Source organism: Diorhabda sublineata, chromosome 1 (assembly GCF_026230105.1).
Source record: "Diorhabda sublineata isolate icDioSubl1.1 chromosome 1, icDioSubl1.1, whole genome shotgun sequence".
Lineage (NCBI taxonomy): Eukaryota > Metazoa > Arthropoda > Insecta > Coleoptera > Chrysomelidae > Diorhabda > Diorhabda sublineata.
In genome coordinates this window covers 34,232,025-34,256,586 of record NC_079474.1, presented here as the reverse complement: position 1 = coordinate 34,256,586, position 24,562 = coordinate 34,232,025, and the positions used below count along the sequence as shown (strand labels likewise).

General features: G+C 31.9%; 1 protein-coding gene across 4 annotated transcripts in view; it reads right to left on the bottom strand.

The window, feature by feature from the left end:
* LOC130450425 (zinc finger protein rotund-like) overlaps window positions 1-24,562 on the bottom strand; it is a 177,817-nt gene that overhangs the window by 69,956 nt on the left and 83,299 nt on the right. For 2 of the 4 annotated variants that reach the window (XM_056788813.1, XM_056788801.1), the window contains exons 4-5: window positions 12,200-12,311; window positions 5,443-5,654 (exon numbers count right to left, since the gene is read on the bottom strand). In XM_056788813.1, the coding sequence (XP_056644791.1) occupies window positions 5,443-5,654; window positions 12,200-12,311 (324 nt within the window). The remainder of the gene's footprint in view (window positions 1-5,442; window positions 5,655-12,199; window positions 12,312-24,562) is intronic. The other 2 variants (XM_056788806.1, XM_056788816.1) reach the window with 1 other exon arrangement.

Genomic DNA, 24,562 nt, shown 5'->3' with positions numbered 1-24,562 from the left:
GAATTTCATGAGAAATTCGAGCAGTTTCCAACAAAATGAGGAAAATTCTAGCGATCTTTCAATAGTTTTGATCTTTACTTGATATTCAAGCAATTTCCTAACAATTTTGCTAGTTTTTAGAAAATTCAGAGAATGTCTAAGCAATTTTGGATCTTTTTGTGCAAAATTTAATGAGAATTTTGGAAAATTAATGCAATTTCTAACGAAATTTGGAAAATTCAAACAATATTTCAATAGTTTTGCTCGTTTTTAGAAAATTTGAGAAATTTCTAAGCAATTTTGGATCTTTTTGCGCAGATTTTCATGAGAATTTTTAAGCAATTTTGAATATTCTCACGAATTTTTTAAAAGTTTCAGAAAATTCAAACAATTTCTAAAAAAATTTGAAAAATTCAAGCTGTTTCTAAACAATTTTGGATCACTTTTTAAGAATATGAAAAATTTCAAGCGATTTCTAACGAAATTTGGAAAATTCAAACAATTATTTCACAGTTCTGGATTTTTTAGAAAATTCAAGCGATTTTTCCACAAATTTAAATGTTTTCGGAAAATTTATAGTTTCTAGGCAATTGTGGAACTTTTTGTGTAGGTTCCAGAAAATTCAAGCAATTTGAAAAATTTAAGCAATTTATTAAATCTACTGGATTTTTCTGGAAAATTCAAACTTCTTAATAGCAGATTTTAGAATAGTCAATTTATATCTCAAACATATTTAATTTATTAATAATTCTGAATCTATTTGGAAAGTTTGAACAATGTATCAATAATTTTGAATTTTTTTGAAAAATTCGAGGTATTTATCAACCATTCAACTTTTCGGAAATCTAGTAACATTTGCCGTTTGGAAAATTGACGCAAATAGTGAATATTCGTACAGCTTTTTGAAAAAGTTTACAATTTGTATTAAATTCTGAGAAATGTGAGAAATTTCCCATGAAATCTAGAAAATTAATCAATTTCTCAATAATTGTGGAAAATCCAAGGAATTTCTCGACTATTTTGGATCCTTTTGGAAAAGTCGAGTAATTTTTACATGATTTTATTTTTTTTCAACAATATTTTCTGGAAAATTGAATCATTTGTAAATATCTTTGAAGCGTTCAAGAATTCGTAGAAAATTGAATAAATTCTGAAAGAATTTTCAATGTTTATGAAACTTTCCACAAAATTTTTCAAAATTTTTGCAAAAATTCAACCATATCCTTAAAAATCGACTAGATTTCTACGAATTTAAGCAATTTTTCAACAATTTCAAATTTTTATGAAACAATATATAATAAATAAATTTCCGAAATTTTTGGATATACCTATGATATTGTATTAAATAATATATGTTCCAATTAATAAACAGAAAAATAATCAACGTCAGCGTCAGAAAACAACAAAAATAACGAAATTCAACTCACCAGAAGTTGATAAAATTTCTAAAATAATCACACTTTCCAAATATTCCGACTTAAAAAGGTTTCAGCCATCACGAACTGTTACTTTTAATTCAACTATTTTTCGAAATATACTTGACATAAAATTCAAATTCAATCAGATAAAGCACCAAGCACTCTTTGCTGGACTAGATTCCACCGAAATATCACAGATTCTTTCAACAATAACCCAAAAATTACGAGGGTAAAACAATAGTTCACATTTATAAATAGTAGAAATAGAATGGAAATTTTAAAAATCCCCCGTATCATCGTGAATGTCGAGGTTCTAGTTCTAGCTTGGAGATCCTGTGCATTTGAATAATTTTGATGAAGCAGCTGCATTCGTGAATGATGGAATAGATAATTATTCAAAATAATTAATATATCCCCCGTATAAGTGTTTCACCTATAAATGTCCTCGTCAAGATCTTCTCAAGGTAATCTGTGAAACAGGTGTACGTCTGTTTTTATCGAGGGTGGCTGGCCCGTCTTCCAACCGCTGCGTTTTCCCATAGCTCTCGATATTAAAAATGACGTCACAATTACAATATTTTACGAAACTACGGGGAACGTTTTAGAGGGCGTTTGTGATTATAAGAGATTTTTAAAAATATCTCGTTTCATGTAAAAAAAAAAACTAATTTTGCGCACCCTCTTTTTAAACAGGAAACAGTCGACAACGGAAACGCGGACTTAATAGGCCAAAAAAGGCGGTCGGGGGAAATAGAAAAATAGTTATTTTTGTTACTTTCTCATTTGGTTCTCAAGGAAGTTCAATTAAAGGGAGGCGTGTGTGTCTTATTTGTAGCAGAAAATTAACCATAAATTCACTATTTTGATTTTGCGTTGCCTTTTTGGATAAAAAGTATTTGTTGCTAAACTTTAGGTCTTTTTTGATTAGACGTTTCGACCTAATTTCTCAACACGTTCGTTTGTTTTTACGGAAATTTGAGGAATTTCTAAGCAATTTTGGATCTTTTCGTGCAGAATTTTTTGAGAATTTTGGAAAATTCAAGTATTTTGGATCTTTTTTTGTAGCAAATTTCTTAAGAATTAAAGAAATTTGGCAATTTCCATCGAAATTTGGAAAATTCAAGAAATCTATCAACAATTTTGGATTTTCCTGGAAGATTCAAGCGATTCTTGGCGAAATTTGGAAAATTCAAGCATTATATCAACAGTTTCCGATTTTTCTGAGATATTCAAGCAATTTCTCAACACGTTGGCTAGTTTTTAAGAAATTTAAGAAATTTCTAAGCAATTTTGGGATCTTTTCGTACATAATTTCATGAGAATTTTGGAAAATTCAAGCAATTTCTAACGAAATGTGGACAATTCAAGCAATCTTTCAACATTTTTGCTCGTTTTTAGAAAATTTGAGATATTTCTAAGCAATTTTGGATCTTTTCGTGCAGAATTTCATGATATTTTTAGAAAATTCAAGCAATTTCCAAGGAAATTTGGAAAATTCAAGCGATCTTTCAACTGTTTTGGATTTTTCTGGAATATTCAAGCTAGTTCTCAACACGATCGTTAGGTTTTAGGAAATTTGAGGAATTTCTAAGCAATTGTGGATCTTTTCATGATAATTTTAAAAAACTCAAGCAATTTCTATCGAAATTTGGAAAATTCAAGAAATCTATCAACAATTTTGGATTTTCCTGGAAGATTCAAGCGATTCTTGGCGAAATTTGGAAAATTCAAGCATTATATCAACAGTTTCCGATTTTTCTGAGATATTCAAGCAATTTCTCAACACGTTGGCTAGTTTTTAAGAAATTTAAGAAATTTCTAAGCAATTTTGGGATCTTTTCGTACATAATTTCATGAGAATTTTGGAAAATTCAAGCAATTTCTAACGAAATGTGGACAATTCAAGCAATCTTTCAACATTTTTGCTCGTTTTTAGAAAATTTGAGGAATTTATAAGCAATTTTGGATCTTTTCGTGCAGAATTTCATGATATTTTTAGAAAATTCAAGCAATTTCCAAGGAAATTTGGAAAATTCAAGCGATCTTTCAATAGTTTTGGATTTTTCTGAAATATTCAAGGAAGTTCTCAAGTCGTGCGTTTAGTTTTTAGGAAATTTGAGGAATTTCTAAGCAATTGTGGATCTTTTCATGATAATTTTAAAAAACTCAAGCAATTTCTATCGAAATTTGGAAAATTCAAGAAATCTATCAACAATTTTGGATTTTCCTGGAAGATTCAAGCGATTCTTGGCGAAATTTGGAAAATTCAAGCATTATATCAACAGTTTCCGATTTTTCTGAGATATTCAAGCAATTTCTCAACACGTTGGCTAGTTTTTAAGAAATTTAAGAAATTTCTAAGCAATTTTGGGATCTTTTCGTACATAATTTCATGAGAATTTTGGAAAATTCAAGCAATTTCTAACGAAATGTGGACAATTCAAGCAATCTTTCAACATTTTTGCTCGTTTTTAGAAAATTTGAGGAATTTATAAGCAATTTTGGATCTTTTCGTGCAGAATTTCATGATATTTTTAGAAAATTCAAGCAATTTCCAAGGAAATTTGGAAAATTCAAGCGATCTTTCAATAGTTTTGGATTTTTCTGAAATATTCAAGGAAGTTCTCAAGTCGTGCGTTAGTTTTTAGGAAATTTGAGGAATTTCTAGGCAATTTTGGATCTTTTCGTGCAAAATTTTTTGGGAATTTTGGAAAATTCAAGCAACCTTTCAACATGTTTTGGATTTTTCTGGAATATTCAAGCAAGTTCTCAACAAGTTCTTAATATTTAGGATATTTGAGGAATTTCTAGGAAATTTTGGATCTTTCGTGCAGAATTTCATGATAATTTTAGAAAATTCAAGCAATTTCTAAAGAAATTTGGAAAATTCAAGCGATCTTTCAACTGTTTTGGATTTTTCTGGAATATTCAAGCAAGTTCTCAACAAGTTCTTAATATTTAGGATATTTGAGGAATTTCTAGGAAATTTTGGATCTTTCGTGCAGAATTTAATGATAATTTTAGAAAATTCAAGTAATTTCTAATGCAATTTGGAAAATTCAAGCAATCTTTCAGTATTTTTGTTAGTTACTTTCTCATTTGGTTCTCAAGGAAGTCCAATTAAAGGGAGGCGTGTGTGTCTTATTTTTAGCAGAAAATTATCCACTATTTTGATTTTGCGTTGTCTTTTTGGATAAAAAGTATTTCTTGGATAAATGCCTAAATAGACAAAAATGTTCACTTTTCATAGTTTGCTTTCTGTATTTGCAAATTCGAACAAACCATGTTTCAATATCGTATAATGACTGTGAAAAATCGAAAATATAATCATTAAACATGAAAAGGAGTATCGTCGATCCAACAAAGTCTTGATGGGTGTTTTTTGATCGTGTAATTATATGGTAAATCCTGCTGTGCAAATTCTATGGGTACCTACTCTATTACCATAAATAACAACGATCTAATTTGTTTATACGTAGGTGGAAAGTGAATAAATTCTTTCCTATATAATTAATTTAACTATTGGGGCCCAATAAAGGACATGAGATTAGATTAATAAATAATTTATTGAAGGGTGCTTGACCTGTCTATTAAGGAAGAACCGATGTTATTTTTTCAAATTATTTTTATTAATATAAAAACAATATTTGCAAAAACGTATGTGAGGTAGAAAAAACTTCGCAATCATAAATTGGGCCGTGATTTAAAAAAGTTTAAGAAGCCCAGTTATATATTTTCTCCCCCATAACCCTTCTGGATTCAAATTAATCGTATTACTGTCTAATTTATAAATTTATATGATATTAAATGAGGTTTAAAAGTGTGTACCAAATTGGTGCCCATTGTGAAGAGATTTCTAGACCATCCACCTTGATCGCCGGGTTTTTGTATTGCGATTTTTACCTATGAAGTCTGGCGACACTCAACCTTAATATATTTTCAATTAAATTTATTGAAAAGTAAGTAAAATTCCATAAACTAGATAATTAGGAGTGTCTAGTCTACAAATAATCCTGTTTGGATTGAGTTAAAGTACAATTCTTACCTGAGGACACATCTTGCATTGATATTTCCTGGGTTGTGGACCGCCGTTTTGCATACCTCCCATTTTAGATGCGTTGATAGGTTGTGGGACTACTAGTAGCGCAGGACTTGAACCAGCAACTCCCGGACTAGAGCTACTAGACGTCGATCTACCCGACGTGTAGATTCCTGGCGTTCCCGTCATATGGTGATGGTCTTCCATACCATACAAACCTGAAACAAAAGTACCTACACGTATTAATTTGTTAAATTTCATTTAGCGAACCGGCCTATTTTTTTTTATATAAAACGACAATATAAATATTGAATGAAAAAATATGGTATCTAAATTCGATTTTTTATATGTGACCATTTTTGGTGGTTATTATTATTCTGGATTTGATTTTTTTTTGGCGGTATGTATGACTTGGACAAAATTAGACAAAGATACCCACACGAAATAAATTTACGAATTTAAATATGATTAATACGTTTCATCCACAACCATAAAATATTAGAGGACATAGACGTACGTCATTGCGATTCTAACGGGAAAAAAATTTATTTCAAAATCACAAAACGCTTCGAATATAGATGAAAAGATTGAGAAAGAATAAAAGACCTTAAAATGACGAGATCTAAGGACGAAAAGATAAACAAAGAAGATCAAGATCATAACGAAATAACTAGAGGAGAAGTTTATGTAGATGGAAAAGGCAAGTGGCAACGAATTGTGGGAAATAACTTGTAAAAAAGATATAGAAAGAAACTAAATAATAAAAACGTGGATGAAAAACGTACAAATTAGATAAAGGGATTGAATGAAAACGAAAATAATTAATAACGATATTGAGAAGATTATAGTAAGATTGAAATAAAAAATTAAGGGGAATAAGCGAAGAAGGGAAAACGAAGATTTCACGGTCAACACAATTGAGATGAAGAAGGAAAAATGGGGACAACAGAATGATTATAATGAAGGACTAATAATAAAAAAAATAAGGTAGTAAATTGGAACGCAACGATTTTTGTAATAAACACAAACAGAATTATAAGAAATGTGATGGAAACAGTGAATAAAAAAGTAAGTAGAAAAAATCAAGAGAATAGTAATAAATAGAAAAAAATGTAATGATTATATAAATTTTAGTCTGTTTATTATTTTAGATATATTCAATTCGGAATCTTTTCCACGTAAATTTCTAAAGAATTCTGGTTATAGTCAAGGTTTCAAATTTTGATTACTTTCATTCAGTTGTAAACGTAAATAATAAAGGAAACACAAGCGTCGTAATCTATTTTTTGTTTTTAATTTACTGAATAATGATTTTCTTTGCCCCCTTCAAGTTACGACCTTGTCTACACAAACATATTATACAGATGTCTATTTCAAGTTAGCCTTGATATCGGTAATATCGCCCGGAGGCAGTTACTACACATAGAAGAGTGAAAAAAAACGACTTGCAATATTTTGGCCGACCAAAAACGAACAAAAACCTGCAGGTTTGAGATTTCCTGTTTGACGGGTTGTTTCATTTGAATAAAACAAGACCTTCGATAGTTTTTTTTTACTTCATATACGAGTCTGTTTCCAAGATGATTTTATTGCAGTTCATTTACCTGAACGCGTTAATACTAATAATAAAAAAAATAAAATTTGAATGATGTATATAATTTTCGTATTCAATAAAATGTTTAATTAAAATCTATGCATTAGAATTTATTCTGATACGCTAAATCACGTGGTAGGACGCGCCTTGGTTTCTAATTCTACAGGTTTTCACTTCTCCAAAGGAAAAAGTCTAGATCAATTGATGTTCTAGATCTCTGCAAGCGAACTCCATGTTTACTAGGTCTCTAGGAAGGATTATTTTGGTCGACGACCTTTCTTTTACGCACTAAGCTGTCTAAACTTCTGGTTAGCTCTGGATCGTCTATAAACCCAGTATCTAATTTGTGACTCGGTCTTGTAGAGAATTAGAAGCTGTTGCTAAGTATATAACGGAGCTGCATTTGTGAAAACGAGTATATCTTTAATGTCCCTTGGGAACACCAGCGTTGACCTCAAACCTTAGCGACCTGGATGGATCTGTATTTGAGATATTTACTAAACTAGTCGATGAGTGGTTGTTTGTTAATTTTGGTATGGCTTAGACATCATGAAGCATTTCCTCGCACTTCTTTGACCACTTATTTGATTTCTACCTTTTCTGGTGTAAAGATAATTTGATTTGAACCATCACGTACGCGTTCTTTTTCCATTTTTTCTCATCCTGTGTTTTTTCTTTTATCTATTGTCCTCTTATTCCTCTGTTCAGTTCCTTTACTGTTTTTTAATGTTCGTGCTTCATTTATCTTCCGTATTATCTTTATTCCATCTTCCATTTCTTTATTGCTTTTGATATTTCTTCATTTTGGTTTATTTCCTTGGAAATCTGTATATTTTGATATTTCCTTTTTGGCTTTAAGCTGCGCCTAACTAAACTAAATTGCACCGGATAATCTTTTTTAAATTTGAGTTTAAAGTATATTTCCGTCTTTATCACTATATTACCAATTTTCCTTTGGAATGATGAGTATTTTCAAAAATATATTCTTCTGAACATCATTCAATTGTTATTTACGAAATTTCAATTAAAAAACCGACAAAAAAAAGGAATATTTATATTGAATCACTCTGTACATTCTTATATCATATATTATTATTATTCAAGCATCATAAAAAATTGTTGTAACACCGCTCCTTAAAATTTTGAACCACTTATTGTAAACATTTATAGTAATGACGTCATATTTGTATTTTGGAGATTTTTTGCTATCGAGATATACGTGATTGAATGCGGCGTTGTCGGTTTGTAGAATAAATACGAAAATTACAATAAAACAATTAACGTTTACAAATAAACGTATTTAACTACAGATAAGTTTGATAATAGTTTATTAAGAAGTTGCGTTTATTATTTATATATACAAAGGGCATATCTGCATAAAAAAAATTAAAGTAAACAAAGCAATCGACATTATTTAATACAGAATCTTTTAGATCGACTTAAATTCTTATTCGATGATTTTTTATTTTATTTGTTTTTATTTAAATCAGGTTTTTTTCTGTCATTTTTGATCAACATTGTGAACAAAGATTTTCCTAAATCAAATTACGGAACCAAAAAAAAATTATTTTAATTGTACTAATTTTCATTTTACGATCATCAATGTAATCAATTCTAAGAAAGAACGTTCTTGGTCCAAACTTTTATGAAGTCCTTGGTCAGGGGCCCCAACACAATAATATTAAATTCCGCGTGTTCGACGTTGCCAGATTCGTTTATAAATTTATCCTTTCGTTGAATTAATTCTTTTTAACAGCTTTGATTTTAGAAATTTTTATTTTATCAACTGTCGTGCTGAAATGATGAATTTTTGTAACTACTTTATAGTCTTTGATTGTTTTTTTCAACACTTTCCTCATGATCCATAATCTATTCATTTTCCCGCCAATTGACTACTGTGACGTCACGCGATTGATCTTTGAACCGACTCTACTTATACGAAAAGAAGTTTTGCAAACCAAAAATAATTTCTTCGGTGTTTATTATGATTGAAGTTTAGTCCCAGTTAGCTCTATGAGACGCAAAAACCTGCTGTACTTTATACTTTTTCAACCAAGACATCTTGGTATCGGTTAAAACGTCTTCCTAGTCTACCGTGGACCACAACGTGAAAAAATATACACCCACAGAAGTTTTGGTGATAGAAAACGTTGAGACATTGAACATGAACGTATTGAATTGATCGGCGACGACTCACGAGTCCAGATATAGCAGGGATCTGTATGTAAAACACGATGGAGATTCCGTGATGATTTGGGGATGTTTTGGAGGAAACGCGTCTGGTAAAAAAACGATTCCAAGCATTCCTCGAAGTTGTGCAAAGACAAATTAGACAGGAAAGTCAGAAAGCAATGTCCTATTTCCATGTCACATGGTTGGAAAGACGTTGGGAACCAAATAGATGATGTTAAAGAGAATGGTTACATTGATAAATCAAAAATTCGATTATATAAAAAACAGATATCAAAATCGATAGTATTGTTTCCATTTGTTGTATATCAGAGTGGATTTTTTGACTCTATCACCCAGAATTGTAGGATCTTTATTCATATATAGATCGAGCTTACCAAAGACAACAAATATTTTCGTGTTTCGCAAGGTAATAATGAATCAAATCGCCTAATAAATCCAAGATTACTCGTTTATTTTTATTAGTTTCTACATAAAACGTTGAAATATTCAAATAATTTCAGAATGAAGAGAAATACCTTTGTCGAGTATTAAAAATAATAACGTAACTTAACAATCTTTCTTCCTTGCAGCTGTAGAACAACACCGGTTAATTAAATCCGCATAAAATATGCAATAAAATAACATCAAATTAAAAATGCACAAGACGTTCATTTATTGTTGTCATTTTGTAACGTCGCTGAAATTTAATGAGTATTTACCAATTTGGTTAAATTTTTTCATTCTACTTGTATATAATAACATTCTAACCCCATTGATAACAAATGACTTTTGTATTGTGAGCAAATAATATTTAAATAAGATGAATACAAGTGTCGATTCAGCCCCATCAAAACAGTTTATAATAAAATTGATATAACCCCTGTTCAAAGTTATCTCAATGACCTACAAGATTTATACATGATTTCTACTATGGAATTAACCTCAAAATAGCTTGGACTACTATTAGAAACTTCTCTAATTTCCTCCTTCAGCTACTATCAAGAATTTCCGGCTTGCCTCGACGATTTCCCTATCACCTTTAGATGAAGTAACCAATTCGTCTACTAGACGGTTTTCCTGCAGCTTTTTTGCAACTTGACAAACTAATTCATTAGCTAATTAGTTAAAACAGAGAACAATCCACGCCAAAATCAATTTGGTTCGACTAGTCAAACGTCATAGACAGCGGAAAAGAAATGAAACCAAACCAAACATTTTTTCTATATTAGAAACATTTCCAAAACAAACCGTAGCCCAAATGCGCTTTTCCTTTCATGGAAAACTCATTCTATGAGCATGGAGAATTCTTTACCTGAGGGAGTTTTTAAGTAAAACCAACTCAAGCTCTGCACAGTTAAATTTTCTTATTGAACATCATTTTCGACATAATTTCGACTTGTTTTCGTAATTTTACAAAGAAAATTTACTTATTTAATTAGCTATATCAAGTTTTAATTTCATTCGTAGATTCAATTCACCCCAATAAAAATAATGTATTGTCATAAAATTTTGATTTCATGTCTAGACTATAAATAAGCGACCGGAGACGATAAAAAATATTTATGTTCAACTAAAACCATAAAAATAGAGATGCACCCTTTATTATCATTTTTATTTTTCTTAGGTAGACATAAACCTAGATTGGTTGCCAGTAAGATACTTTACCCTTATCCTATTTTCGCTATGAAAATAAAGAAAATTTGAAATTTGTAAGTAAATCGTCGAGATTCTCATAGTTTACTCACTAGAATTTGATTTTATCACATTTAACAACGTGAAAAAAAATCATTAAAAAACTATAGTCTAACAAACTAAAAATGAAATTGATCAGCTTCATTAACAGTAGGTACATAAAAACAAGCACTAATTACGTAAGGACTTTTCTCTAGATTGCTATTTCTATGCCAGTGATCGTCGATCAAATTTATTGATCAATACGTTTATCTTTAATTATTTTGGTTTTTCGTTGTCTTCTTAAATGTTTCTATAGCCAAAACCCCTGGTGGGTGTATATTTTTACACGTTGTAGCCGTCGAGGTGTTCAAAATATGAATACTTGTGATTAACGTACACGAATTTCCACCGATATTTACTAATTTCAAAACTAACAAGTTTTTATTTACGATAACGGAAACAATTCAAAAAATATAAATCGCAGCAAGTTTTTGCATCTCACAGGGACTAAACTACAATCATAGATAATACAAAGAAATAACTCAAAGTTAATGTCGGTGTATTATTTTCAAATTTAATGAAAGAATTATGGGGTGGGCAAAAACTTTTGACCGGTAGTGTATATATATACACAAATTATTACAAAAATGATGTTAATATTTACATTTTCTCGTCGAATTCACATAGTGTGAAGTGTGCAGCAGAACTTTCGGACTTAATTGATGTGAAAAACCAATTCTTTTAGCCATAAAACGACAAAAATCTGTCACTATAGATTTCAAACTATATATATAGTTAAGATGATTATTTACATATATTTCGTAATGACTGCGTGCCGAGCGAAGCGAGGTACGCAGCACAAAGAAAATTATATTTTCTAAGTTTTCCATAGAATCGAAACTTATTTGGAAAATACGTAAAATTACGATTATAATCGATTTCATATGAATCCAAAAGTCAGTGAACTTCTAACCTTCGTGTTTGAGTTGACGAGATAATGGAAATTAATTTTTAAAACGAAAAAACGTGGAACTAAACTCTGAAAATAACATTTGTATAGATATTTTTCAATGATAATGATTTATTTATATATTTTCTAATATAGAGATCTCTTTTTACTTCTTAGACTAATTTGAGGTTATTTTCGGTTTATACTGTTCCTCTCATATTCTCCAAAAACCCTTCGAGGAACACTAAGGGTTCATATAAACTGATTTTTGATCAAATTTACGGAAACCGAAGAAAAAATAACGTACACAACTCGATTACATCAACTTTTTTCGTTATACACATTTACATTCGTATAAAAATTGTTTCTTTTACCTTTTTGCATCTGATTGTGATCATTCATCTTCGATTCGTATCCTTGCTTGTTAATACCCATCGTATTTCTTGTCCAATTGGGATAATCGTCTTTTGCGTGTTGACCACACTGCTGAAACAAAATATTAAGTACATTAATTATTAAAATAAACTTTCCACTTTGAAATTTGATAGTAATATTTTAATCAGAGAACCGTTTCATGTTTTACGTGTGAAAATATCAGTGATTCAAAACTTTTCAGGAATTGCCGAGTTGATGTTTAATGTAGTTAATCGAAATAATTCGATTACTACAATCGAATTATCGAGTGGAATCGTGAGTGTTGGTGTAGTGGAAGTGTAGACAATGTATAATCCAAAAATTCCGAGTTTGGATTTTATGATATTGGAGCTTAAAGCTCTTGGTTATCGGATAAAATGATTTAATTCAACTTTTTGATACTTGGACGATTTTAAGTTCTTCGCGACGATTTGTTTCAATTTTTGGCCCCATTTCCTAAAAAATTGACATTTCGACCTACTTCGATTTCTATTAAAATATGCCTAAAAAAAAGTCAATTTTCACAGATCATTTCAAACTGATTTTCATAGAAAAGAGAACTAAAATCAAGTGTGGAGTGGAGTGAAGATTTAATGCTTCAAGATCGTTCGTGCTAAGATTGTAAACCTGGGTATAGAGGTGACAAGTGAAGCAGTAGAAAATCAAACTAATACTAACATTGAAAATATCTATAACAGTAGTCGAATAATGCCACACAAATTAACCGAGATTCCAGCGAAACTTCGAGTAAAGATGTTTAGACAGCGCCGTGCCGTTTGGTTGAAACTGACAAGTATTCGTTGTAGATTTTACCATTTTTATCAATTTTACAATGAGCAAATGGTTTAAAGCAATATAAAATGTCTTGTAGGAGAATTACCCCTTCATGTTTGATTGAGGGATAATCATCCAACACATCGCTATTATACTAAAATCTGTCAAGCAGATCACACGGAAGATGCTTTCTAATCCTTGGCTGGGTGGAAGGTCTCCTTAGAGGTTGAGCCAATGAGTTGGGATGAGTACTGCAACATGATTGCCGTGAGAAGTTCTTGCTGTAGGGCCTCTATATTTGTCTATGTTCTCTCCAAGATAAAGCGATAAAGCTGTTGGGTACATACCAAGGACCATTTACAATAATTTTGAGTACTTTCGATTGAAATTTTACTAGAATTGCTACACTTGAGTTAGATGCAGTACCTAATAGTTGAATACCGCAACTCCAGATGGGTTTTTAGTGTGATTTTCTATATCAACAGCTTGTTATCAATTGCTAGTTGAGATTTTCGACTTATTAACCAATACAGTTTGCTGAGTTTTAGACCCTATTGATTAGTATGTGTATACTTCAAATTAGCCGTCGGTCGGATATTTTATACTCTCTTTCTGTTGCAGAAGATTAATATTACAGTTGAGGGTAGGTAACATTTATTTTCATTTAATTTGATTCTCCAAGTTTTTAGCTACAAGTAAATGGCGTCCAAGTTTGTCTTATATTTTACTATGAAGACAGCATCATCTGCGTAGCATACAATTCGAAATGTACTTGACTTCGTTTATCAACATTTGCAGAAAATTGACACCATATCAAATTCTTGTTGTTATTGGAATGTTTGACTATTGTATTAAGATACCTTTTATATAATATTAAATTCTTGTTAGTTTAAACTCCACTTTATCATCGTTATTTTTGAATATCAGAATTTCTGTGTATTCAAAAAAAATGTTTTATAGAAAAATCCCGGTTTTCAGCAATTAAGGACCGGAGGCCAAAAAAAATCACGATATCAATAAAATAACGAAAGAAGGCGTTCAAAAACCGTCTGTTTAGGTAGCGGGCGGGGAGCCTTGAAGTGGGGGGTCGTGACCTTGCTGTTACCAAGACAACGAGACGCTAGTTACCCCCTGCCCCAACGCCGCGTCATGACGTTGTCTTTCGACCAGGGAAAAATATGTAGAATTATTCGGATGTAGGTCGTTGTAGTTGTAGGAATATATTGAAAAAAAAAATGTATCATACTACATCAATATATCATGAAGAAATAGAAATAATTAACAAAGAAGAAATAAGATCGAACATTTTTAACAAAAACTGCTAAGCCGGTGCTTCATTTGGAATCGTAAGATCAATCCAGAATAAAGAATCTTCATGAGAATACTACAAACAATATTGATGATGATGAGAGAATTAATAACCCAAGACAAATTTACTTCGTGGAATATATCGTCTGATAAGACACAGTTAAAACGAAAAAAAGAATAGATGATGTGGATGGAATGCCTGATGAATAAATAGTTAAAGAATCATCACTAATCGAAGGAAGACCTAAAAGTAGATTTTATAAGAGATAGTGCTAAGCTTTAACAACGGAAGTAGCTTCAAAACAATAATTTCCAAAAAACAAAAAGAGAAAGCAGATGTATGTGTTATGTACACAGTCATTTCTCTTTTGGAAAAGCTACAGTGAAGAAATATACAAACACCAGAAGTTTTGACGATAGAAAACGTTGAAGATAAACGTTTTGATTAGTAAATTGACTTGGAGTTCTCTTTTACAGTGAAAAGTAGATCGAGAGAAGCTGGGAGTGATGAATCAAAGTTGAGATTTTGGGTTTAAGAGTGTTTGTGCTCAGGTCAAAGGAAGAAAGGATGTTAGATCCATGTGTAATTTCAATTGTAAAACGCGGCGGGCATTCGGTGATTGTTTGGGGATGTTTTGGAGGAAAAGTATCTGGAGATTTGGTGAAAATTCAAGGGATTTTGAAAAAATAAGTTCCGACCAGCGTTTGAGCGGTAAAACATTTATGAAAACGATCCCAAGCATTCCTCGAAGCTGTGCAAAGACAATTGAAGTCAGAAAGCTTCTATTTCACATCGTTGGTATATCTTGAAAGACATTGGTAACCAAATAGATAATTATTTTTCGAAATTGTTGCGAACAGTGCCAAAATGAATATCAAAATCTATCGTATTTGTTTCTTTTTCTGTGTATCACGTAAACTATAGGGTGGGCGAAAACTTCCAACTGATAATTTTGGTTCTCAAATATTCAAAAAAGTTACACACTGTATGTTTGAATTTTTTTACGACCACATTTATTTGGATTCAATCTTTGAATAGACCTTACACGAAATATTAAATTACGCTTTAAAGTATCTTCTTGACTAATTTTTATATAAAAATTTCAGTACAATTTAGTCGTTTTTAAATATAAGGTAATAATAGTTTGTAGCTGCTCAACTTTTTGTTACCTGACACGTTTAAATAGTGAAGGTATTGTTCAATTCGTAGCTGCGGGCGTTTTCATTTCATCCCGTCTTGAATGAAGCGTTTGAAGGGGTAGACGCGCTTTTATAACATGTGAGAAAATAGAACTTGTTGCGTATACGTAATAACATAATTTCAATGAAGTTCTTTCATTATATTTTAGATTTAATGTCGTATTATGAAGCGTATGAGTGGGATTTTTAGTCATTTTGGATACATACTTGTTTAAGCGAAAGGTATTAGGCCTCTATTTATTTTTGTATCAGATAATGGGCGATTTCTACCTCTAATTTTTGTAATTTCATGAAGAAGACACACAAAATATTTATGAGGATGGTTACAGAAGTATCTGGTCGAACAAAGAAAATCGTCGTCACGTCGTTTGATTGACCATTCGTCTTCGCGGATCGTACAGCCTCGTTTAAACTCTACTACCCAATATTTTACTATATTGATAACGAAGGATCTGTCTCACTAAACATAGAATCTAGTTTTTTCACGTTTACAAATACTCTAGAAACGTATTTTCCTTACAACTAACGCCATCCCTAGTTCAGGCTAGGTACTTCTCGTATTTTACGTTAAAAGCATAAAGAAAGTTTAAAAAATTCCTCGGCAATTATTTTTATTTAATTAATAATATGTTAATTTTTATGGTTAACATTGCTAGCTATCAATTAAATCAAGTAAATAATTAATTAAGGGTAAAATAAACAAGACTAGTAATGGGAAACTGTCCTTTGATCATTGACGAATTCATCATTTTCACCAGTTAAAAAATGTAGAGCAAACAAGGCAAAAAAGATGCTTCCATTTAGCAAATATATGAAAAAACCGCAGTGCTCTGATATCGATAAATGACTAAATTCGTAATCAAAAGTAGTGAACGTTATATTTGACAATGTTTTCAATGAATCTTTTCGTAGAATAAGTTTTTTTCTACATATATATACATCAGGATCACACTAATCCTTTTTTTGATGCACAAGTACAAGCTATGTCGTCATCCAGTGACAAATCATCATCAATCGCTCATTTTCCAATAAACCGATCAATATTTTTGGAAAATAACGACACCTGGACATTCGAGGCTAAATCTTTCTGGTTGATTTAGAGTTTTGTTTCTTGACATGCCCATTTAAATGAAAAGATTGGTAAAAAAACATGCTAAGTTGCTAAAACGATGATTCAAGCAGATGCAGTTTCAAGGACAACAACATTTGACGCACCATAGTTGTTGGACCTAACCTTAAAGAATCGTTAACTGTTTCGAAACTTGGATACTGATTAATTTCCTGTAATTGATAATAGGATCGAAATTGAGACCGAAAATAAACAAGTTTTGACACTGTTTGATAATGATGACAGCTATTCACTAGTCATCGAATTTTTTGATCATACCTCGTATATAATTATTCTTGAATATACTTTTATCTGTCAATTTGCAATAGTTTGGGTTTGAACGTTTTCGGTAATCATTATTTTTGTATATAAATTTGATGGTTCACAATTTGTGATTGCGATTGTACGCGCCGTCTCTTCGTACGGCGCGTACGCCTCCGCTGCCGTTCCCTTCGCTCTCTTTCTTTCTCTAGCGAGCGCCGCCCGCCTACTGCATATATCGTTCTCTTTCTACCATCCTCCGCTATACGAAAAAAAAGCAAACGACGAAAAAAACCAAGAAAAAACGTAATCTTTTTTTTCGGCGCAAGCGTATCAGGGAAAAAAGTGGAGTACCCCTGTCGACCTCCCGTCTATCCTTTCTATTGATTCGACGGCGTTGGGCCGTTAACAACCCGCCGACGAGTTCTTCGTCTCCTTCTCGTCTAGTCCTGCCAGCCATACCTGACCTCAGTTAAGCCGAACATCCTTCGGCAGGACACATCATCATCGATCTTATTTCTACGGCCGGGGATTTTTTTTCCATCACGAGACCCGAACATTTGTCCTGCTGGGGGTGACTAAATGTTAACGACGGCGAAGACGTCTTCAAGGGTAATGTCAAGGGTGTTTCTTGATGAAGGGTACATTTTTTCTTGAAGACAAGTATACGAGGTTATAATATTGAACAACGGATGAAATAATTTGTGTTTTAATTATCATTTAATTTGTTATATCGATTGGAAAATTCCTTTATTGAAAAATCAACTAACCTTTATCGAAATGCATTTCAGTTTTGTAATAATAACTATAAACAGTTTAGAAAATATAGAAAATGTTTTGAATTTGGAAAAATATGTTAGAATACTATAGAAATCTGCATTTTTCAAGTATATGTCAAATAGCAGTCGTATGACATCACGTTCTGAGTACGTTCACCATTAAAAATGTCAATGTCAATGTCAGATTTGACATATTCACATCAGTGTTACCATATCTCAAAACTTAAGTAGGAATTCTCGTATTGTGGGTATTTGAAAACAAAGATTTTTCGATTTAGAATGTTAATTATTATCTTGTATGGATGTTTTAAAAATCTTGTGAAAATTGTGTTAAGAGTTAACGATGCCGTTAAACCCCAACTGTCATTCAAAACGTTAAATACCTTATAGTATACGGGGAGAAGCTTATTTTTACCATACCAAAGGACATCTATTGAAGATAAAATTGATAATCTCCCAATCTAACCTCATTCATAAGAGAACCGAAAAATAAAACAATCCCTCACACTCGAATGCATACCAAAAAGCTCATGTGAACATTATTTAATAAACCAAAACATCCGAATATGACAAAAGGGCGATTATGCAGATGAAGAACCCTTTCTTTTACCTTTCGAACGACACCCCGCCGAGAATGAGAGACAAGAAGATGGGGTTAAATACCTTCGGGGCATCAACTCTTCAACTAATCTTAGTCAGTATGCATTTAGTTTGGATTTTCGCAAGGAACATTTGTGATTTTTTTTTTTCGCAGTCTCATTTGAATAGTTTCAAGGATATGTATTCGGGATAAGTGGTTTGAGAACTTTTTTCGGGGCGCTATAAAAAATTGTCCTTTTTACATAAATCCGTTGGGTATACAAATTATTACCCTAATCAATTTGGCGAAAAAAAAACTCAAACTAAAAGTCTTAGTAGAATTAGTTGCTTTATTATTTTATCGTCCATGTTTTAGACCCGTAATTCTCTAATTCTGATTCTAGCTAGTTTATACAAAAATTTGGGGCTTATAAAATTCAAACCTCGGGATCTTTGGGCAACTTTATGCACGTCCAATAGATCTCAACCACAATTTTTTAGCAAATTGATCTGTTGGAGTGGTCTACACGCAGTCCCGATTTAACACGTGGATTTTTTCTTGATAAGAAATGGATATCATCGCATCATTTGGACGATGTTGTTATTAAAAAATGATGTATTTTGATATGTAATGAAAATTTTTCCAATAAATTGGTTACTTTTTTTAAAATTGTTTCTTTATGCGAACTTTTTTCCGAGACACATTGTATCTCATTAAAAAGCAAACAATTTATAGTTTTTTCTTGCATAAATCATCAACTCATGAAGGATCGATGAGAATACAATAATTTCATAAATTCTCCCAATTATCTTTGTCAGGTTTACCAGATAGTAGTTAGTAAATACTCAAAAATTACGATTCAAAAACGTGAGGAAATTTCGGAAATTGTGTGTTTTTTTTATAATTTACAATAATTTATTCAATTTTTTATACATTTTTTTGAGAAATTGATACGTCATGCTCATTTTAATTCTTTAACGTATTATTATCAAACAGAATATGTTTGAAAAAAAAATTCTATCCAACTGCTGCAAAAAGGGCAGTCCCACAAAAGATCCAACATTTCTTGAGAGTCACAAAAAACAGCCAAAACACATTTGCATTTACCCCACATACAATTTTAAACAAAAGGGCAACCCTTTAATTTTTTTGTATGTATCTGTGAATGAATACCCCATGTATAGTGTTTTTTCTTCAATTTTTTTTTGTCTACAGCTATTCTCTTACCTGTTTTCTCACGATGCAAACGATCATCTATCTTCTCATTTGTCTATGTCGTTATTAAAATGTGGATTTGCATACGGCATTTAGGCGATTTTTTACCCTTAGAGAGTCGTGCATATGTTTAATTTCGAGGAATTAGAGAGCTTAGGACAAATAACCGGTTGAAGATTACGAGGATACTTTGGGAAAATACTTATCCTGATTATTTATAAACATGATGATGCAAAATTGTACAATTCTAATTTGTATTGAATTGATATATTACGAAAAAACAATATTATTGACAAAAGTTTTGAAAAGACGAAAAGATATTTCAAAAGATGAAAATTTTAATTCAATTTAAAAGAAATCTCTTTAGTATTTCAGTAATTAATCATTATTTAAATAAAAACGAAAATGATAATGTTAAATATTAATAAATTAACTAATGTATATACGAGGTTTGTACATAAAATAAGGTTCCCAATCAGTTGACATCAAGTTATTTTTATCCGCTAACATATATAGTAAAACCTTGAGAGTTTCCAACCGTCGCTGTCGAAAAAAAAAACAATCCTTCAAGTATAATCTTAGACAAAAAAATTACCCTTTAATACCACTTTAAATATACGCAGACCCTTCATTTTTTATACGCACATTTCCTTCCTACCTGTTTTTCTCACGTGATGTAAATATGTACGTAGCATCATCTATCTTCTCGGTTTGTCTCATCTTTAATAATCATTTTTGTCACATACATCGATTTGCATACTTGCACAATCTCAACCCCAGATTTTTCGTTTATGCAAATGCCTTTAGTTTTACGTCCTTTCGCTATGGTCCTTTAGTTTTTACTATTATCTAAAGGATAATTCATTTTATTTATGCATCGTTAGATAGATAGATGCGGAAACTTTCAGCTTGGGAATCCTTCTTGGGTAGCTAGCAAAAACTGGTTTTTTTGTTGGGTATCGCACAATGAGATGTAATTGTAGGTTCATTTAAATTCGTATTGTTCGGTAATTTAGTTCTTATACGAGAACGGTTTAAGGAATTCCTCGCCCAACAAAGAAAACATAAAAAACATTCGGTACAAAAATAATCATGGTGTCGAGATTTTTCATCATTTTCCCTTTTTTTGTATAGCCGAAGCTACCTGAAGACGTAGAGACGAAGTACAGGTTTCAAAAAATATCTGTGAGTTGTAGAAAGAAATTTCTGTTGCAACAATCTCAAATCGAGAACGCATTTGTCCAATAAATGAGTCCCATACTGACTGGATTGCTGCAGCTACCTTTCCATCATCAACGTAGAGCACAACGATGATTTGACCACCCTCAATATGCAGAATATACACATAAGGATCCTTGATAATTTGATCAAATCCCAAACCGGTCATGAAGTCATCGAAAGTCTTATTCCAACAGCACTGAGTTCGCTTTAGATCCTATAAATTTTGTTGGAGTCGTGAAACGCGTTCTCTTCAATCCCTTGGGTTGTTTTATGAAGATTTCCTCGACATCAACGTATAAAAACACAGTCGAGACATCAAACTACCGCATCCGAGCAACTGGATCAAAACCTAAATTGATTTCAATGTTTTAATCCAAACCAAACTCAGAACGACATAATTTATGGTTTTACAATCAAGATGACAGTATTGTGAAATTATTATTTCAGCTTTTGCATTTCCAGCTTCACGATTCCGAACGCATCATACAACTCCAGCACGTCCATAGCAGCAACTTTCCACTTCTGCAAGTTTCAATGGTTTGATACTTTTCACGCAATTTTAGAACTGAACGAGTTCGAATTTAGCATCGAAGTGATCACAAAATAAAACGAAAACTTCTAGGATAACCCCCTAGGTTGCTTAGATCTCGAAACACAACACTGTTGAACTGTTCCTGGACTATATCAGATCTTATAGATAGATTAGATTTAATACTTAAAATTTTATTGTATGAAGTCATTAATCAATTAAAGAACCTTTCAAATTGATAATTATATTACATATCGGAATATTCGTCCGCATTAAAACTAGATTGAAAACATAAATAGCTTAAAATAACAGCGTATTACATCGATAACATCGATAAAAGCGAGATAAGGTCCCGGTGGAGGTGCCGGTAATGATTATGCACTTGCTTATAATGAAGTTTGAGAGGGATTTTAGACAGATCATGATTTTTAAAATTAAAATTGTTGAAATTATACATCGTTAATTTCGTATGAATTTTAGTTTTTTCCCCATATCTGCATAGTTTTTTTATCCAATATTGATTTATACATGATGGTCTTTTTTCGGAATCGTGAAATTGATGTACAATGTTCCGTACAACTTGGAAAGATCGAACTCTTTCAGGCAGGAAAAACAAAGCATTTTTTTATGTCTATATGTGAAATTGGTGGAAAATGGAGTGAATTCTGATCACAGCTCATTTCATTTAAGAAAAAGTGTGAACTCCACTTGTAGTTTGTTCTTAAACTATTCAGCTACCACTGGGTTATCACTTTGTAAACTTAAAAAGTACTTGCTTATGTTTGATGTACTTAATATCTAAACTTGAACGCAGTTGATGTCGAAAAAACTCATAATTTAATCAAAAAATAAACACAAATCTTCTAACTTGTATCAGTTCTACTAAAATAGATCTACAAAGTATCTAAAAAGTCTTCTTAACATCATTAACAAAAATATCCAACACGAAATGAAAATATCGATTGTTTACCCCACAACCGTCTTTTTGTTTTCTTAGATAGACCTACGAGAATATATTGAAAAATTCTTAGCCTACTATAGAACCAAACAAAATTTTAATGTCAAAATATTTCATTACTCAACATATTCTCTCTCTCTTAATTGGATACATTTATTATAGCGAACTTGCAACGTCTCTAGACCTTTAAAAAAAACTTTTTTTCAGTTGAAGAAAGTGATGATAGTTCGACGGAGCCAAATCTGGTGAATAAGGGGGGTGTTCTAGTAATTCAAATGGCAACATGAGATTTGTGTGCAGGGGCGTTGTCCAGCAAAACCAAAACACCTTTGGATAGCTTTCCGCGTCTTTTCTCTTTAATTTTTTCCCGTAGATTGGTCAGTAATGTCGAATAGTGATCTCCAGTTATTGTTCTACCCTTATCCAAAAAATCGATCCCAAAAAACTGAGGCAAGAACTTTTTCAGTAAATTTTTGGACACGAAACTTCTTAGGTCTTGGAGAACCGGAGTGTCGCCATTCCATCGTTTGTTGCTTTGTTTCTGGATCGTAGAAATGTACCAAAGTCTCATCCATAGTAACAATTCGGTTTAAGAAGTTTACATTCTACCCTTGCACGCTTTTGGTCAACTTCAAACATTTGGGGATCCATTTTTCTGCAATTTTTCTCATGTCCAAATCGACGTGAACTATGAAATATTCAGTGCTTCAGATATTCGTTTTAGCCCAATTCGACGGTCTGATAAAATCATGTCGTGAACTGCATCGATATTTTCGGGGACCGACACAGAAACTGGCCCTCCCGATCGGTCATCATCTTCAATGGAAAATTTAACTCTTTTGAAACGAAGGACATTGACCACCAAGGGTATTAAGCATATCTTCGTAAATCTGCTTACCTCTTAACCCTTTCAAATACAAGTACTTGATGATGGATTTCGGTGGACATCTTTTTTCTTTTAATTTATGGTTCACTTTTTTGACGTCAAACTTTACACTGACACTTCTAATAATTTATTGTTCGTTGCTATGGCAACGCGATATTTTGTTTATGCATGGAACTGGTCTAGGCTAACTAGATATCAATACATCCTCGTATATGAATTAAGCAAATATCTTTTCTTTGTTCGTTGCCCTGTACTATTTAACCTTGTTCATTCTGTATTTTCTTGTGCAGGTTATATTCATCGTGTTTTTCTTATAAACGTTCCATATTTTCGCAATGTTCCTTCGGCCATTTTTTGCCACTCAACATAGCTGTCATCCAATTTTTCTTTTTGTATGTGATATTATTAACGTTGTTAATGTTTTATTGAACTTTTTGTTTTTTCATATTATTGATAGTCTGTTTGGGTTCTAATTATGTGTTGGGTGGGGTTCTCCATGTTTAGAAACGTTTTGGTGGTACTCTAAACCAAGTGTTCGTGATTTTCATGTGACAAAACTGGTCCACCTCGTTAATTTCCTTCTCCTATCCATAAGGAGTAACTAGTTCATCCGATGTGCGTTGAAATCGCCTGGTGTGATGTTAATTTCATATGTTTTAACGTTTTTATAAATTAGTTAGAATTCTTCGGTGTCATCTTCTGTCAACTAAATTTATAAAGTTGTAATATTATTATAAATCCTTAATTTGTGTACAAAAGCTATTAATAGCGTGTCAATAATCTACATTCCGTAATATTTCAATTAATTTCTTCTGAAGTTGACAAGTGTCATTTTATATATTGCGAAAAATTTGTTGTAACGTCACTGTATACCTGAAGTCTTAGTCGAATCATCGTATGCAAAAACGGTGTGTGAAAAACCTCGACCATCCCCGCTTCCAAAAAAAAAGAACCAAAACAAAGCATCTCCTTCCTACTTCCCGAGATAATTATATGGTTGAAGAGAGACAGCGCTAGGTCTATGCCTGGAGCTTTTAAAAATTAGTCGTTAAATTTTTTTTCGAGCTATAACCCTTTGAACCCATTTTTTTAGGTAGTAGCAGAAAAAAATTAGGTGCGGACTGTTTTGCATGCTTTTGTTTTTTTTTGCTCTGAACGTTTTCTACGGGGTTAAACAAAAAATGAATGTACGTAGGGCTAAGAAAGAGGGTTTAAACATATTATAAAAATTAACCCTTAACGTGAAATCTGATTGATCTAGTGGTGACGCCCTCTGAAGATGTTATGTCGTTGACGTTATAAAATATTGTAGTCTCGATATAGTTGATCAAATTCGCTTTAAAGACACCGATTTAAGATTTAACCAAACTACATGTTATAGACAAGAAACTGTCTTAAACAAACAGCTAATCCACTGTTTAGAAATTTTTATATATTGATTCTGGATATTTTCAAAACAGTTAAGAGTTCGAAATGAAGTCCAGTTTCTTTTATCTGCTGTAAA